This window comes from Mobula hypostoma, chromosome 13 (assembly GCF_963921235.1).
Source record: "Mobula hypostoma chromosome 13, sMobHyp1.1, whole genome shotgun sequence".
Taxonomy (NCBI): domain Eukaryota; kingdom Metazoa; phylum Chordata; class Chondrichthyes; order Myliobatiformes; family Myliobatidae; genus Mobula; species Mobula hypostoma.
This window is the reverse complement of record NC_086109.1, coordinates 89086810-89103218: the sequence shown is the minus strand read 5'-3', so window position 1 is coordinate 89103218 and position 16409 is coordinate 89086810. Positions and strand designations below refer to the sequence as shown.

The following is a 16409-nucleotide window of genomic DNA, read 5'->3' as shown; positions in this document are numbered from 1 at the left end:
ACTACCTGTGACGCCACTTTTAGGGAATTTTGTATCTGTATTCCCAGATCCCTCTGTTCTACTGCACTCCTCAGTGCCTTACCATTTACCCTGTACGTTCTACCTTGTATGTGTACTGTATTCTTTATTGTTTACCTGTGCTGTGCAGTTCACATGCATTTTGAGTTGTATTTTATTAATATTTGTGGTAATAGCTTTTTGTGGTACTATGCACTGTATGTGTATGCAGTCAGATGATAATAAACTTGAACTTAAACTTCCTGATGGTGGTGGGTCAAAGAGACTGTGGGATGGGTGGTATGGATCTTGAACAATGCTTTGGGCCCTTCATATTCAGTGCTGCCGGTAAATGTCACAAGCAGGGAGGAGGGAGACCTGGAGACCCTATTGGCAGTTTCTGCTGTCCACTGTAGGGTCTTGTGGTGCCTTGCAGCTTCTGTATCACACAATGATGTAGCTAGACAAGACACCTTCGATGATGTTCCTGTAGTAGGTTATTAGAATAGTGCCTGGGAGCCTTGCATGGCACAGTCTCCTCAGAAAGTGCAGACACTGCTGTGCCTTCTGGACTAATGAGGAGCTGTTGTGTCTCCAGGTTAGATCATTATTATGTGGACACTAAGGAACATTGTGCTCTTCACTCTGCACTGCAAAGCCATTGATGTTTAATGGGAGTGGTTGCCCTGTACATTCCCGAAGTCCACAATCATCTCTTTTGTCTTGTCCACGTTGAGAGTTAGGTTGTTTTCATACCATTGAAAGCACTTGCTAAAGCACCAAAACTTTCATGAAGGTTGGGAGCTTATATCTGCCCACACTGTAACAGTTATTACCTCCAAAATAACATGATGAAGGTAGAATAATGCAAATCTAGATTTGGATTTATTTATCACATGTACATAGAAACATACAGTGAAATACATAATTTGTGTTAACCAACACACCTTAGGGATGTACGTATGTATACATAATGTATGGAGGAAAAATAAACTTTTCACATTGTTAAGATCACAGGTCTCAATGCAACAGGAAGCAAGTTGGGATTAATAAATGAAATGAGGGGAATATTTACAGCCAATATCTCTTGGACTTCCAAGGAAAAGTATAAATGACTTCAATGTCTTGTCTCCCTTTCTCTTCACCATTTACACCTCAGACTTCAACTACTGCACAGAGTCTTGTCATCTTCAGAAGTTTTCTGATGACTCTGCCATAGTTGGATACATGAGCAAGGGAGATGAGGCTGAGTACAGGGCTACGGTAGGAAACTTTATCACATGGTGTGAGCAGAATTATCTGCAGCTTAATGTGAAAAAGACTAAGGAGCTGGTGGTAGACCTGAGAAGAGCTAAGGTACCGGTGACCCCTGTTTCCATCCAGGGGGTCAGTGTGGACATGGTGGAGGATTACAAATACCTGGGGATACGAATTGACAATAAACTGGACTGGTCAAAGAACACTGAGGCTGTCTACAAGAAGGGTCAGAGCCGTCTCTATTTCCTGAGGAGACTGAGGTCCTTTAACATCTGCCGGACGATGCTGAGGATGTTCTATGAGTCTGTGGTGGCCAGTGCTATCATGTTTGCTGTTGTGTGCTGGGGCAGCAGGCTGAGGGTAGCAGACACCAACAGAATCAACAAACTCATTCGTAAGGCCAGTGATGTTGTGGGGATGGAACTGGACTCTCTGACGGTGGTGTCTGAAAAGAGGATGCTGTCCAAGTTGCATGCCATCTTGGACAATGTTTCCCATCCAATACATAATGTACTGGTTGGGCACAGGAGTACATTCAGCCTGAGACTCATTCCACCGAGATGCAACACAGAGCGTCATAGGAAGTCATTCCTGCCCGTGGCCACCAAACTTTACAGCTTCTCCCTTGGAGGGTCAGACACCCTGAGCCAATAGGCTGGTCCTGGACTTATTTCCTGCCATAATTTACATATTACTATTTAACTATTTATGGTTTTATTACTATTTATTACTTATGGTGCAACTGTATCGAAAACCAATTTCCCCCGGGATCAATAAAGTATGACTATGACTAATGAGAAAAAAAGTTGTGGGGTTTTAGAGAAATGATTGAGAACTTTGGGGAGAAAGCGGAGAGGGACTGAAATGTTGAAAGCAATGATATTTACTGTCTCCAAGTACTGATCAGTTGTTTTATCATCCCTTGCCTGTTACAGCACTGTGACCATGGATGACGATGCCAAATGGTTGGAATGGGTAACTAAGCAGTTCGAAAACATTGCTGGCGAGGATAAGGAGATTGATTTGGAAGAATTCAAGACAGCACTCAAAGTGAAAGAGGCAAGCTTTTATTCATGCACAAAGAGAATATTCCATGTCTACTTTATACCTCAGTAGTTAAAGATTGCTGATTTTAACCAGAGAAAATGAGCTAACACTGTAGATGGACAACTGATTTGCAACACCCCGTACTTTTAAGTGCTGTGTGATTTAACTTCAGTGAGGTTGCAGAGATAACCTGAAGATTCAAACAGGCCTTCCAGGTGAAGACACTTCTCTTCTCCTCACCAGTTCTCCCTCTAGTGCCCCTCCTCTTTCTCTTTCTCCCATGGTCCACTCTCCTCTCCTATCAGATCCCCCTTCTTCAGCCCTTATTCTCTTCTACCTATCGCCTTCCAGCCTCTTACTTCGTCTCCTCCTCCCCTATCAACCCACCTTCACCCTCACCTGGTCTTAGCTATCACCTGCTAGATTGTACTCCTTACCCTCTCTCCACCTTCTTATCTCTTCCTCTTCCTTTCCAGTCCCGATGAAGGGTCTCATCCCTCCATAGATGCTGCCTGGCCTGCTGAGTTCCCTCAGCATTTTGTGTCTGTTGTTAAATTGAAGACTCTCCTTTCTGAAGTGTTCAAGTATAGAGGAGTACAGGGATGTACAGAGGCAACTGATGAACAAATGAATGCCATCACTATGACTTTGGATCACAGACAGGGCAGGTTACATGTGCAGAGAGTTGGCCTTTACAAAACTAGTGAGGGGTCAGCTTTTATGTTACCTACACTGTCTCTCCGGCTGTGGTGTGGATCCCTGACTGATGTGTCCAGCTTAGGGAATCAGTCACACTTGGATATGTACTGACCTGTCATGATGGCTCTCATTTCAGCATCCAACCCCCAGCAGCGATTTTTGTTTCATTCCGCCTCACCAACTACCTGTCTACCCCCTTGAAGCTCACATTTCATCATGATTCCTCCCCCCACCCCAAAAAGACAAACCGTGGAAAATGAGAACATTTTTTAACAGAGGATGTTATTTTGATCAGAGAAGTCCTGACCATTGTTACAATCAGTAATGCCATTTCTGGAGGCAGGTTAAAACATCACTTAAAAAAAAGAGGTACAGATAAGAAATCGAAATTTGGTTATTTACAAGCTTTTTGGCAACGAACAGGCAAATGAGCCTAATTGAATGGTTCAGTTATGTATTGCAACTTCAAAACATTAAACTAATTCAAAGGAAGACATGGGAGTCCGAAATGCGGGTCTAACTTCGTGTTTAAGAGAGGCACGCACGTATCACGTGGTGGCGTGATGATATATGCAATTCACCTATTTAAACGTATAACCTGCAATGAATTATTTAAATGAATATGAATGCTTACTCAAATATTATTGAAATATTAAACGCACAAGCCCTTTCAAAGGACTGACACTTGCACTGTGATAAGCCCCAGCATCAGAAAGGCAAAAAGAAGATTTTTGGAACAGACACAGAATGAAGTGGTTGACAAAAGAATGAAAGGTTCTTTTGACAATCATTTTTTATAGTATGAGAGATTAGGGTCTGGAATGACTGGCTGAATGTAATACTTGAAATGGATTTATTGTAATGATCAAAAGGAAAAGATTGAAGATTAAAGATTAGCTTTATTTGTCACATGAACATCGAAATGTGTCATTTGTGTCAATGGCTAACACAATTCGAGGATGTGCTGGAGGCTGCTTGCAAATGTCACCATGCCTCCGCCCCACAATGTAGGAACCCTAACCTGTATGTCTTTGGAACTGGGAGGAAACCACTTGGAGGAAATCCACACGGCCAAGGAGAGTGGCGGGAATTGACACTCACAACACGCTGGAGGAACTCAGCAGGTTGGGCAGCATCCGTGGAAAAGAACAGATAATGTTTCAGGCCGGAACCCTTCGTCAGGACTGAAGAGGGAAGGGGCAGAGGCCCTATAAAGAAGGTGGGGGGGGGGGTGGGAAGAAGGCTGGTAGGTGCCAGGTGAAAAAAACAGAAAATAATCTGCAGATGGTGGAGTCAAAGCAACACTCACAATACACTGGAGGAACTCAGCAGGTCAGGCAATTGTGGTGGGAATTGAACCTGGGTCGTGGGTGCTATTAATTGTTACGCTAACTGCTATGCTACTGTGCGGAAAGGATATACAGAATTTTGGGAATGGGGTTAGCTAGATTACTGTTAAATGGATCTAGCATTCTACTCAATCTTCTTCCATGATGAAACACTCCTGCGATTCTAGGATGGGCTGGTGACATCTACTTGCACATTGATTCCAAGAATCAATGTGGAAGTAGATACACATTGTAAGAGTGGGCTCCTTCACCTCCAACCCTCTGACTCTCAATAATAAGCAAATGCTTTGAGAGGCTGGTCAAGGTTTACATCTTCAGCTTGCTACCACCCAAAATGGACCCCCTACAGTTCGCCTACCGACATAACCGATCGACAGATGACGCAATAGCCACAGCTCTACACACAGTCCTTACACATGTGGAGAAGAAGGATGCTTATGTGAGAATGCAGTTCTTGGACTACAGTTCAGCATTCAACACCATAGTTCCATCCAGGCTCGACAAGAAGCTCAGAGTCTTTGGCCTTGACCCTACCTTGTGCAGCTGGATCCTGGACTTCCTGTCAGATCGCCGGCAGGTGGTAAGATTGAGCTCCCTCGCCTCCACCCCTCTGACTCTCAATACAGGAGCCCCTCAGGGCTGTGTGCTCAGTCCTCTCCTTTACTCCCTGTATACCCATGACTGTATCGCCACCTACAACTCCAATCTGCTAATTAAATTTGCTGGCGACACTACATTGATTGGCCTTAAATCAAACAATAACAAGGTGGCCTACAGGGAAGAACTTATCTCTTTGACACAGTGGTGTCAGGAAAACAACCTCTCCCTCAACGTCACAAAAACAAAGGAGCTGGTTGTGGATTATGGGAGGAAAGGAGACATCAATGGATCTGGAGTTGAGAGGGTAAACAGCTTCAAGTTCTTCGGCATCCATATCACCAAGGACCTCGTGGTCCGTACGCACCAGCTGTGTGGTGAAAAAGGCACAACAGCGCCTCTTTCACCTCAGATGGTTGAGGAAGTTTGGCATGGGCCCCCAAATTGTAAGAACTTCCTACAGAGCCACAATTGAGAGCATCCTGACTGGCTGCATGACTGCCTGGTATGGGAACTGTACCTCCCTTAACCGCAGGACTCTGCAGAGAGTGGTGTGGACAGCCCAGTGCATCTGTAGTTGTGAACTTCCCATGATTCAGGACATTTACAAGGACAGGTGTGTAAAGAAGGCCCGTAGGATCACTGGGGACCCAAGCCATCCCAACCACAATCTATTCCAGCTGCTACCATCTGGGAAACGGTACCACAGCATAAAAGCCAGGACCAGCAGTCTCTTCCACCAGGCCACCAGACTGATGAACTCACGCTGACTTGAGCGTACTCTGTATTACATTGACTGTGCTATTTATTATAAATTACTACAATTGCACATTGCACATTTAGATCGGGATGTAACGTAAAGATTTTTACTCCTTACGTATGTGAAGGATGTAAGAAATAAAGTCAATTCAATTCAGTTCAATTCATTTAGTCCTCTTTTTTTTCATTTTATTGTCTCTTTCCTCAGTCTTTCTTTGCAGAGAGGTTTTTCGCTTTGTTTGACTCTGACGGGAGTGGCAGCATAAGCCTGGATGAATTGTTGAAGGCTCTGAATCTCCTCACACATGGGAGTGAAACAGACAAGCTACGATTCCTTTTCCAAGTCTATGATGTAGATGGTAATATTTTCATTCCATTGCATCTGTTGATTAGCAAGACCTTGTGGTTACCAAAAAAATTAAGTTTTATATGTAACCCTCTCACCGGGCTCATATGCAAACTCTGGTCATTAGCTAGCTCTGCTAAAAGCTGTGGTGAGAAGGCCACTTTCAGAAACACTCTACATCTATGGTTGGTATGATTTGGGGCTCAACCAAACAGGAACACCATGATGTTGCAATCAGAGAAACCTCAAATTTGAGCGAATGCTCTGTAAATACTGCCCATATGCAATTATAGATTGGCAAGAAATAACAGATCACACACTGCATAAAATTATAAAATAAGTATATTTACCAATTTCAGCTTTATCAAACAGTAATTAAAAGAAAGAAAAATAAATAAACGGGCCTATTACAGTTAAACCAGTCTAAATGTGCACATGACCCTTGGAACTCGTCTCTTCCAAAGCTGGGTATAAATCCATGGTCTGCGTGAAAGCACCTGCCACAGTCTGAACTTCCCTTGAGGTCCATCTTGAACAAACTGACTCTTTCTCAGGAGTATTGGCTCTCCACTTTGGAGCCATTCATCTGCAGAAAGCACTTCTTGCAAAGGGGGCTGTCCTCCCCACGGCATTCTGCAGCATCTTCCCTTCTGTTCCACTCCGCAGGTCCCGCCAAAACATCCCCAAACTATCCCCAAACTAGACTACTGTCCATCCCACTCCCTCTCCGTCCCACTCTCTTTAGAGCTTTCTCCAGATCCCACAATCCTGATTGGTTGCCACAACATTCTTAAGTTGAACAGCAGGTCTTCTCATCTTTAGCCAAAGCCGAAACTGTCTACCTGCAGGACACACTGTTTTTTGCGGAAAACTGCTAAAATGAAATGCCTACAGCATAGCAATCGAAATCTTCACTAGGGCATTACATATATTATGAACTTTTGGATACAATAGGATCTTTTAAGACACTCTTAGATAGGTACATGGAATTTAGAAAAATAATGTGCTGTAGGTTTTCTATCTTTCTATGTTTTTATGTTTCAACGCTGCAGACAGGGCCTGGAAAGTTGCCTTCACTTTTTAGAAAAATTAAAGACGTATAAGATTTTGAGACAGATTGTCAGGGTAGATGGCAAAAAGAATAATTTCTCTAGCTGGAGAGCTGAGAACTAGGAACATGATCTCAGGTTCACAAATTGGCCTCTTGAGATTGTGATGAAAAGAAATATCTTGATTTGTTGTAAATATTTGGAATTCTTTAGCTGTGAATGAATATGTTCAAGGCAGTGGCTGAGACACTTTAAGGCACGGAGATTATGGCTGGGAGTTAGGTCAACCCACGTGAAGCAGGCGTAATGAACAATATGATCTACTCTGGCTTTTGCTTCCAATGTTCAGTTGCTGTTCTCACACCACAAAGAAAAACTGACTTCTGTTTTATTGATGGACAAAGTGGGACTGATTTCCATCACAAGGAAGGTCACTAAGGATGAGTGAGAGTAAATGAAGAATATGGAGAATCATGGTGAAGTCAATAGAAAATGCAGTAGGAGGAGAAATTTTGTTAGGTTTTATACTAGACACTGTCCAAGACCGGAAGAAGCTGCAGAAGATTGTAAACACGGCGCAGCACATCACACAAACCAATCTTCCGTCCTTGGACTCACTTTACACCGCACGCTGTCGGAGCAGTGCTTCCAGGATAATCAAGGACACGACCCACCCAGCCAACACACTTTTCGTCCCTCTTCCCTTCCGGGAGAAGACTCAGGAGCTTGAAGACTTGTACGGCCAGATTTGGGAACAGCTTCTTTCCAACTGTGATAAGACTGCTGAACAGATCCTGACTCGGATCTGGGCCGTACCCTCCAAATATCCAGACCTGCCTCTCGGGTTTTTTTGCACTACCTTACTTTCCATTTTTCTATTTTCTATTTATGATTTATAATTTAAATTTTTAATATTTATCATTGGTTTGTAATCCAGGGAGCGGGAAGCACAGAATCAAATATCACTGTGATGATTGTACGTTCTAGTATCAATTGTTTGGCAGCAATAAAGTATATAATAAGAATCTCAGTGTCACTTCAAACTTGAATTTAGCGTAATCTCCCAGTATAGAAATGTCAAATTGTCGAGGGCATAGCTTTAAGGTGAGAGGGGTAAAATTTAACTTAATTCAAAGAGGATGTGTGGGGCAAGTTATTTTTACATAGAAAGTAGAAGCAGAAATGATAGTTGCATTCAAGGGGCTTTTGGATAGACAGGTAAATATGCAGCGAGTGGAGGAATGTGGATCCTGTGCAGGTAAAGGTATTAGTTTAGTTTGGTATCTCGCTGGGCACACACATCGTGGACCAAAGGGCTTGCTGCTCTTCTGTACATCCTTTGTTTCTAGGCAGTGGCTCCATTGACCCCGATGAGTTACGCACAGTCCTCAAGTCCTGCTTGCGTGAAAGTGCCATCTCGTTGCCCGAGGAGAAGCTGGACGACCTCACTCTCGCTCTCTTTGAATCTGCTGACAAAGACAACAGTGGCACCATTACCTTTGAGGAGCTCAAGGAGGAGCTAGAGAGCTTCCCAGAAGTAATGGAGAACTTAACAATCAGGTAGGCACTCTGGATTGAATTCAGTTTCTTAACCTGTGCCTGTCTGTGCCAAAGTTACTCCTGCCGTTGTTCTAACTGGCACGATATTTTCTGTCTTGGAATTGGAATTGGTCAAGATACAGTGTTTTGCATACAGTTCGGATAAGATTCTGATGAAGAGACTCAGCCCAAAGTGTCAACTGTTTATTCCTCTCCATAGATGCTGCCTGACCTGTGAGCTCCTCCAGCATTTTGTGTGTGTTCCCTGGATTTCCAGCATCTGCAGAATCCCTTATGTTTGTCATATGCCCTGTGGTGTTTTAAATCTTCTTTATTCCCATTTCTTATCATTTATTCTTTACATAATCATTTATTCCTTACTCTTTCATATATTTCTCCATCATTTCCTTGATATGTTTAGGCTAAATGTTATCATTCCATGAGAAAAGACATTTTCCCATTAGAAGTTGATGTGACTATCTTCTATCTAATGCCTCTTGTTGTGGTATCGATCAAAGTGGTATTCCTCCACCAAACTCTTTCAGACACTCATAATTTTCTTTTTTTGAAAAAGAAATTAACTTCAGCCTGTTTAATCTTTCCTGATTGCTGTAAGATCTATAACACTTTTGCAAATCTTTTCCATACCCTTTCAAGTGCCTTTATATTGCTAATATACACGCAGTGGGCACTTTATTAGGTACACCTATACACCTGCTCATTAATGCAAATATATAATCAGCCAATCATGTGGCAGCAATAGAATGCAGAAAAAGCATGCAGACATTTTCAAGCGGTTCTGTTGTTGTTTAGACCAAACATCAGAAAGGGGAAGTAACTCTGACCATGGAATGATTATTTGTGCCAGATAGGGTGGTTTGAGTATCTGAGAAACTGCTGATCTCCTGGGATTTTTACGCACAATGGTCTCTAGAGCAGGGGTTCTTAATCTGGGGTCCACAGACCCCCTTGCTTAATGGTATTGGTCCATGGTGGAAAAAAGGTTGGGAACCCCTGCTCTAGAGTTTACAGAGAATGGTGTGGAAAATACAAGCATCTAGTGAGTGGCAGTTCTGTGGGTGAAAATGCCTTGTTAATAAGAGAGGTCACAGGAAAATGGTCAGACTGGTACAAGCTGTTAGGAAGTTGACAATAACCCGTTTCAACAGTGGTGTGCAGCAGAGTAACCCGTTTCAACAGTGGTGTGCAGCAGAGCAAGGGCTACAAGAGCAGAAGACCACGAAGGTAGTCAGTGGTCACTTTATTAGAGGCAGGACGTACCTAATAATGTGGCCACTCAGTGTATATTGCCATTTTACAGTATCAGAACGGTTTATTGTGCTCACAGCAACTTTTCATTTGTTGGAATTGGGAACTATCTGATTCAGCTCAGTATCAATTGAATTTGTGTTAAACAGCAGATCTCATAGTAGAGGTAAACAGGGATGAAAAATTACTCATAAGCTGCTTCAGCAAAGACCTAGCAGATACAAAGGAATGAATGTTTTTCTTCTGTGCTGTAATCATTCAATTGAGAAAGAGTTAGTTGTTCCTGTTTAAATCTTCTCTGATCCCATTTCTTGTCAGTATAATCTTCTATTCCTTGAAAAGCATCAGATTGCACTTAAGCTAAATGCTGAAAGTTTCAGTGAACAAAAATGTTGTCTGTATCTCGGTTTTATGTTCCTGAATCAAATATTTTGGATTTAGATCCCTCTGTAGAGGTTGAAGCATAGAATCCATATTGACACTGCAGTCCAGTGTTGAAGATCTCCAGCCTGTATTCACTAGAGTTTAGAAGAATGAGGGGGGATCTCATTGAAACTTAACAAATATTGAAAGGTCTAGGTACAGTTTACGTGGAGAGGATGTTTCTATAGTGGAGGAGTCTAGAACCAGAGGGCACAGCCTCAGAATAAAAGGATGTCCCTTTAGAAAAGAGATGAGGAGGAATTTCTTTAGTTAGAGGGTGGTGAATCTTTGCAATTCCAAGTGGCTGTGGAGGCCAAGTCATTGAGTATATTTAAAGTGGAGGTTGATAGGTTCTTGATGGTTAAGGGTGTCAAAGGTTATAGGAAGAAGGCAGGAGAATGGGGTTTAGAGAGATCCTAAATCAGTGATGATAGAATGGCAGAGAAGACTCAATGGGCAGAATGGCTTAATTCAGCACCTTTGTCTTATGCACTTAAGGACTTTAGGATATCTCCAAAGGACAGTAGCTAATTTGGTACTATGTTCACTCTCTTCTAGTGCTGCCAACTGGCTAAAGCCACCAACTGCAGAGAAATACGCAAGGAAACCCCCACGGTACCTGACACCAGCCTACTGGCAGAATAACATTCGCAAGCTGCTCTTCATGTGTGGCTACATCCTGGTCAACATCTTGCTCTTCACATTTGCGGCTATGAATTACAGCCGCTCTGGTGAATGGTTTATGCTGGCAAGGGGCTGTGGTCAGTGCCTGAACTTCAACTGTACCTTCGTCGTGGTGAGTGATGACGTACATTTCCATTTAAAGTCATCCATTCAGGGAAGAAAGTTGGGTGGACTTTCATACTGGCTCAAGGCCTGAATCTTCCATTCTGTGTGCTACTTAAGTAGAGTTTAGATTCGATGATTAGATTTAGATATTTAGTCCCCACCACTGAGGACGTCTTCAAAAGGCGGTGCCTTAAGAAGGTGGCATCCATCATTATGGAACCTCACCACCCAGACATGCCCTCTTCTCATTACTACCATCAAGGACAAGGGTTCAGGAGCCCGAAGACACACCTTCTGCATTTTCCTTTTTGCTAACAGACTTCTGAACGGTCCATGAACACTACCTCTTTATTCCTCTTCTGCTCTATTAATTTATTCTTTTTTAAAAATTGTAATTTACAGATTACTTTCTTTACATTCTTGTCTTGTACTGCTGACACAAATAGCAAATTTCTTTCTTTTCAAGTCTTTTTATTATTATTATCCAAAATTAACACGAGTACATTGAAGTAGGCAACACTTACAATGTCTCAAGAAAAAAAACATTGTTTTAAAGATTGAAAAAATATTGGTGACAAAAAAAAGAGGAAAAACCCTACTAAGCAAGGAAAAGTGGGGGAAAAACCCCATTAGGTGTTCAACCCCGGAGCCATGCGTCATACAAAAAGCTTCTAAAGATAAACATCAAACTGCCAGCAAGAAAAAAAAATACCAAAAATTTACAATTAGATCATGCAGGAGATCTATCAATTAACTCAAATGATAGTAACGAGCAAATGTACCCCATCTTTTCTCAAAATCAAACATAGGTTCAAAGGTTAAACTTCTAATTTTCTCCAAACTAAGACATAGCATCACTTGTGACAAAATGGGAACCGATGTATCCTTCCACTTCAACAAAGTGGCCCTCCTAGCTATCAATGTAACAAATGCAATAACATGTTGGTCAGACACAGAGCTACCACGGATATTTTGAGGAATTATTCCAAAAAGCACAGTTAATTTGTTGGGTTGTAAATTAGTTTTAAGTGCTTTAGAAATTGTAGAAAAAACTGAGATCCAGAACTGTTCCAGTATAGAACAGGACCAAAGCATGTGCGTCAGTATAGCTGTCTCAGTTTTACATCTATCACAAATAGCAAATTTCATGACATACGTCAACGTTGGAGAATGAAACTTCCTCTAACCAGCATCTTGTTAGCAAATGTACAGAATCTGGAAAAAAAAGATTGAGGACCTAAAGGCAAGATTGTATTTGCAAAGTTTGTTGTCTTTTGTGCATTGGTTGTTTGTCCATCTTGTGTATGGTTTTTCATTGATTCTATGGTGTTTCTTTCTGTCTACTGTGAATCCCTGCAAGAAAATGAATCTCAGGGTTGTATATGTATTTTGATAATAAAATTAATTCTGAACTGTGAATATAATAAGAAAGGAGGGAGGAGAAGATAGCAATGCGACACAGCGCGCGCGGCCGTTCCGAATGAATATCGATATGTATAACTAGGGGTGCCATGCACAATCCAGATTTGATGGGGACAGCCATGAGAAAGCGCAGAGGAACATCTGGATTAACTTCTGAAATGCCTGTTTCGCTGCCGCTGCTACTGTGTGATCGAGAATCTCCGGAGACGAAGGCCCCAAATCCTCAGCTTTGCATATCGCCTGTTGCCGGGGCCAGGGTTGAAACGCTCGGCAGAGATGGTGCTCGGTGCTCGGTGTCGAATAGGTGGTCGGAAGCTCGGAGTTTTCGGATGGACTCGGTCTGACTGTGGTCGGATGCTTCCGGGATGCTGCATCGGCAAGTTGGCGGCGCTGGAGGTTTACCATCTGCTTGAGATGATGGGACTTTCAAGAGACTCTGAGACTTTTACTGTGCCATGGTTGTTCTTATCAAATTACGGTATTGCTTTGCACTGTTGTAACTGTATGTTATAATTATGTGGTTTTTGTTAGTTTTTAAGTCGATTTGTCATGTGTTTTTGTGATATCATTCTGGAAAAACATTTTTATCATTTCTTAATGCATGCATTACTAAATGACAATAAAAGGCGACTATGTGTCCTCATAATCATAATTATAATAATAAACCTGATTCTGACTCTGATTTCTTAAAGGTGCTCATGCTGCGCCGGTGTCTGACATGGTTGAGAGCAACCTGGGTAGTGCGTGTCTTGCCACTGGACCAGCACGTTCTCCTGCATCAGTTGGTGGGATTTGCCATATTTGGATTGAGTGCCGTTCATACTGCCGCTCACGTTGTGAACTTTGGTAAGTGCTCAGAAACCGTCTCAACCAATATTGCTTAGATAGAAACATAGAAAATAGGTGCAGGAGTAGGCCATTCGGCCCTTCGAACCTGCACCGCCATTTATTATGATCATGGCTGATCATCCAACTCAGAACCCCGGCACCAGCCTTCCCTCCATACCCCTTGATCCCTGTAGCCACAAGGGCCATATCTAACTCCCTCTTAAATATAGCCAATGAACTGGCCTCAACTGTTTCCTGTGGCAGAGAATTCCACAGATTCACCACTCTCTGTGTGAAGAAGTTTTTCCTCATCTCGGTCCTAAAAGGCTTCCCCTTTATCCTCAAACTGTGACCCCTCGTTCTGGAGTAAATAGTAAAACACCACCAAGTAAAGTCTCGCAATCACTAAGAAAGCTGTAGAACTCTAACGACACCTTAACCCTGAATTGATTCCACAACCTATGACTCACTTTCAAAAGCTCTACAACTCTTATTCTTTGTATTCTCTCTCTGTCTCTGCCTGTCTCCCTGGGTCTGTCTGTCTATTCTTTTCACAGTTTGTCTTGTTTTGCACATTGGTTATTTTGTCAGTCTTTGTGGGTAGTTTTTCATTGATTCTATTGTGTTTCTCTGTTCTACTGTGAATGCTGCAGAAAATGAATCTCAGGGTAGTACATGGTGACATATATACTTTAATAAATTTGATAACTTTACTTTGAACTTTATTGTCACGTGCACAGGTGCGGTGAGATACAGGTACAGTGGAAAGCTTGCTGACAGCAGCATCACGGGGATATTGATACAGATAATACAGAGCTGAAATTATACCGAAATTCTACATGAAACCCAAACCACACACTGAAACAATTGACAGTACATAACAAAAGCAAAGCTACCATCAGTTACAAGTCCATGGTTGTGCTAAAGGTGGACCGTAGTGTTTCTATACAGATCATTCCAAAACAGGTGGTATGAAGGGAAAAGTTCATTTCATCACTTACATTTAGGATAAGGTTAGCTTTATTTGTGGCACTTACATTAGTACATTGAAACATACAGTGAGACTTGACATTTGTGTCAATGACCAACACAGTGTGAGGATGTGCCAGGGCAGCCTGCAAGTGTCGCTACGCTTCCAGCGTCAACATAACATGCCCACGACTTGCTAACCTTAACCGTATGTATTTGGAATGTTAGTCACAGAGAGAACGTACAGATTATTTACAGACTGTAGCAGAAATTGAAACCCAGTTGGTAATCACTGTCGGGATAAAGTGTGGTGCTAACTCCTAGGCTATTGTGCCACCCACATTATAGAAGAGAAATGGGCCATTAGTCTATAGTGGCCTTGCTGCCTGTGTTCCCTAGGCCGTTTGGTTCACCTTTGCCTCTGTTCCCTAACTGTGTCCGTGTCATTTGCCACAAACACTGGGGATGATTTACTGAAGTTTGCTTCTTTCTTCTTCAGTGAAAATGACTCACAGCGATGGAAGCTACCAGTTGTGGGAATACCTCTTCACCACAAGGCCAGGGATTGGATGGATCTATGGATTGGCATCCATTACTGGAATAATCTTGCAGTTCTTAATCATGTTGATGTTGATCTGCTCGAGCACGTTTATCCGCAGGAGTGGACACTTTGAGGTACAAGCAACTGTAGATCAGTATGTTAGTACAAGTTGAAACTCTCCAGTCAGCGTCCTTGGGACCTGACCAGTGCTAGATCAGAGAAAGTGCTCGACCAGGAGAGTTTCAGGCTGTGCATGTAAGCAAACTTGCCAAGTCTGTATGATGCATTGGTGTGTTTATCACTGAGCGCCTGAGTGCAATCTGAGAATCAGCTTAACAATCCAGACTCACCTTTCTTGGAATTCTCCTTGTTTCCCACGTGTTCCTCTGCTCACCCTATACTTTACCACTAATGACCAAGAGCCCAGAGGAGCATATGTGTTACACCAATGATAAAAAGCCACCAACAGCAAAGTAATTCATTGCATTTAAGTGACTGTATACTTGTGATGGTTGGATGAGTCAGACAATTCGCGATTAGTCACAGCAGCCACGTTCTTTCTTATTGCCACTTGCGTGATTTGTTCTTCTTGCATGTGGCGGGGGTGTTGATGTTTTTTCTTTGAATGGGTTCCCATGGTTTTCTTTCTTGTTTTGCTTTGTTTCATGGCTGTCTGTGGAGAAGACGAATCTCAGAGTTGTATACTGCACGCATACTTTGATAATAAATTCTTTGAATCCTTTGAAACTTTGGGGCTGGAGCTCAGATGAGAAGTAGGAGGCAGTACACGTGAATCAGAATCACTGATATTTGTCATGAAATTTGTTGTTTTGCAACAGCAGTATAGTGCAATACATAAAATATAGTATAAATTATTATAAATATCTTTATAAAAAAATTAAATGTTGTGCAAAAAGAGGGCAAACAATAGTGCAATTGTGTTCATGTATTCATTTTTGTTCATAAATCTGATGGCAGAGGGTGAGAAGCTGCCCCTGAAACGTTGAGTGTGTCTTCAGACTCCTGTACCTCGTCTCTGATGGGAACAATGAGAAGAGGTATCTACCTGGATGGTGGGGATCCTTAATGATGGATATTCCCTTAGTTCTTATCTCAAAAGAATGGAGATTAGGGATATGGAGGGCTATGGTCCAGGTACAGGTTGATGGGACTAGGCAGTGTAGCAGTTCAGCACGGGCAAGATGGATTGAATGGCCTATTTCTGTGCTGTAGTTCTCCATGACTCTGTACTTGAGAACAATCAATATTGTTGAAACTGAAGATAAGAGTGGGGATAGGCCTGGTCAGCCAAGAGCAGCTTAAGTCCAAGTTTATTGTTATAAACATACCTGTATATCAACAGGGTATAAATACCATGAAGTTTCTCTTTTGTAAACAACAGCAGCACAGTGCATTAAAGAGACTAAAGATTAGCTTTATTTGTCACATTTTCATCGAAGCACACAGCGAAATGCATCATTTTACTTTAAATCAAATCAGCGAAGATTGTGCTTAGCAGTCTTCGAGTG

The 16409-nt window shown here is 42.2% G+C and overlaps 1 protein-coding gene across 1 annotated transcript in view; it reads left to right on the top strand.

Annotated features, from left to right (window-relative positions):
• The window catches only part of nox5 (NADPH oxidase, EF-hand calcium binding domain 5), a 94593-nt gene that overhangs the window by 21274 nt on the left and 56910 nt on the right, over positions 1-16409 (top strand). The window contains exons 3-8 of the mRNA XM_063066554.1: positions 2190-2313; positions 5914-6064; positions 8450-8660; positions 10890-11127; positions 13235-13388; positions 14839-15014. Coding sequence (XP_062922624.1) covers positions 2190-2313; positions 5914-6064; positions 8450-8660; positions 10890-11127; positions 13235-13388; positions 14839-15014 — 1054 coding nt within the window. The remainder of the gene's footprint in view (positions 1-2189; positions 2314-5913; positions 6065-8449; positions 8661-10889; positions 11128-13234; positions 13389-14838; positions 15015-16409) is intronic.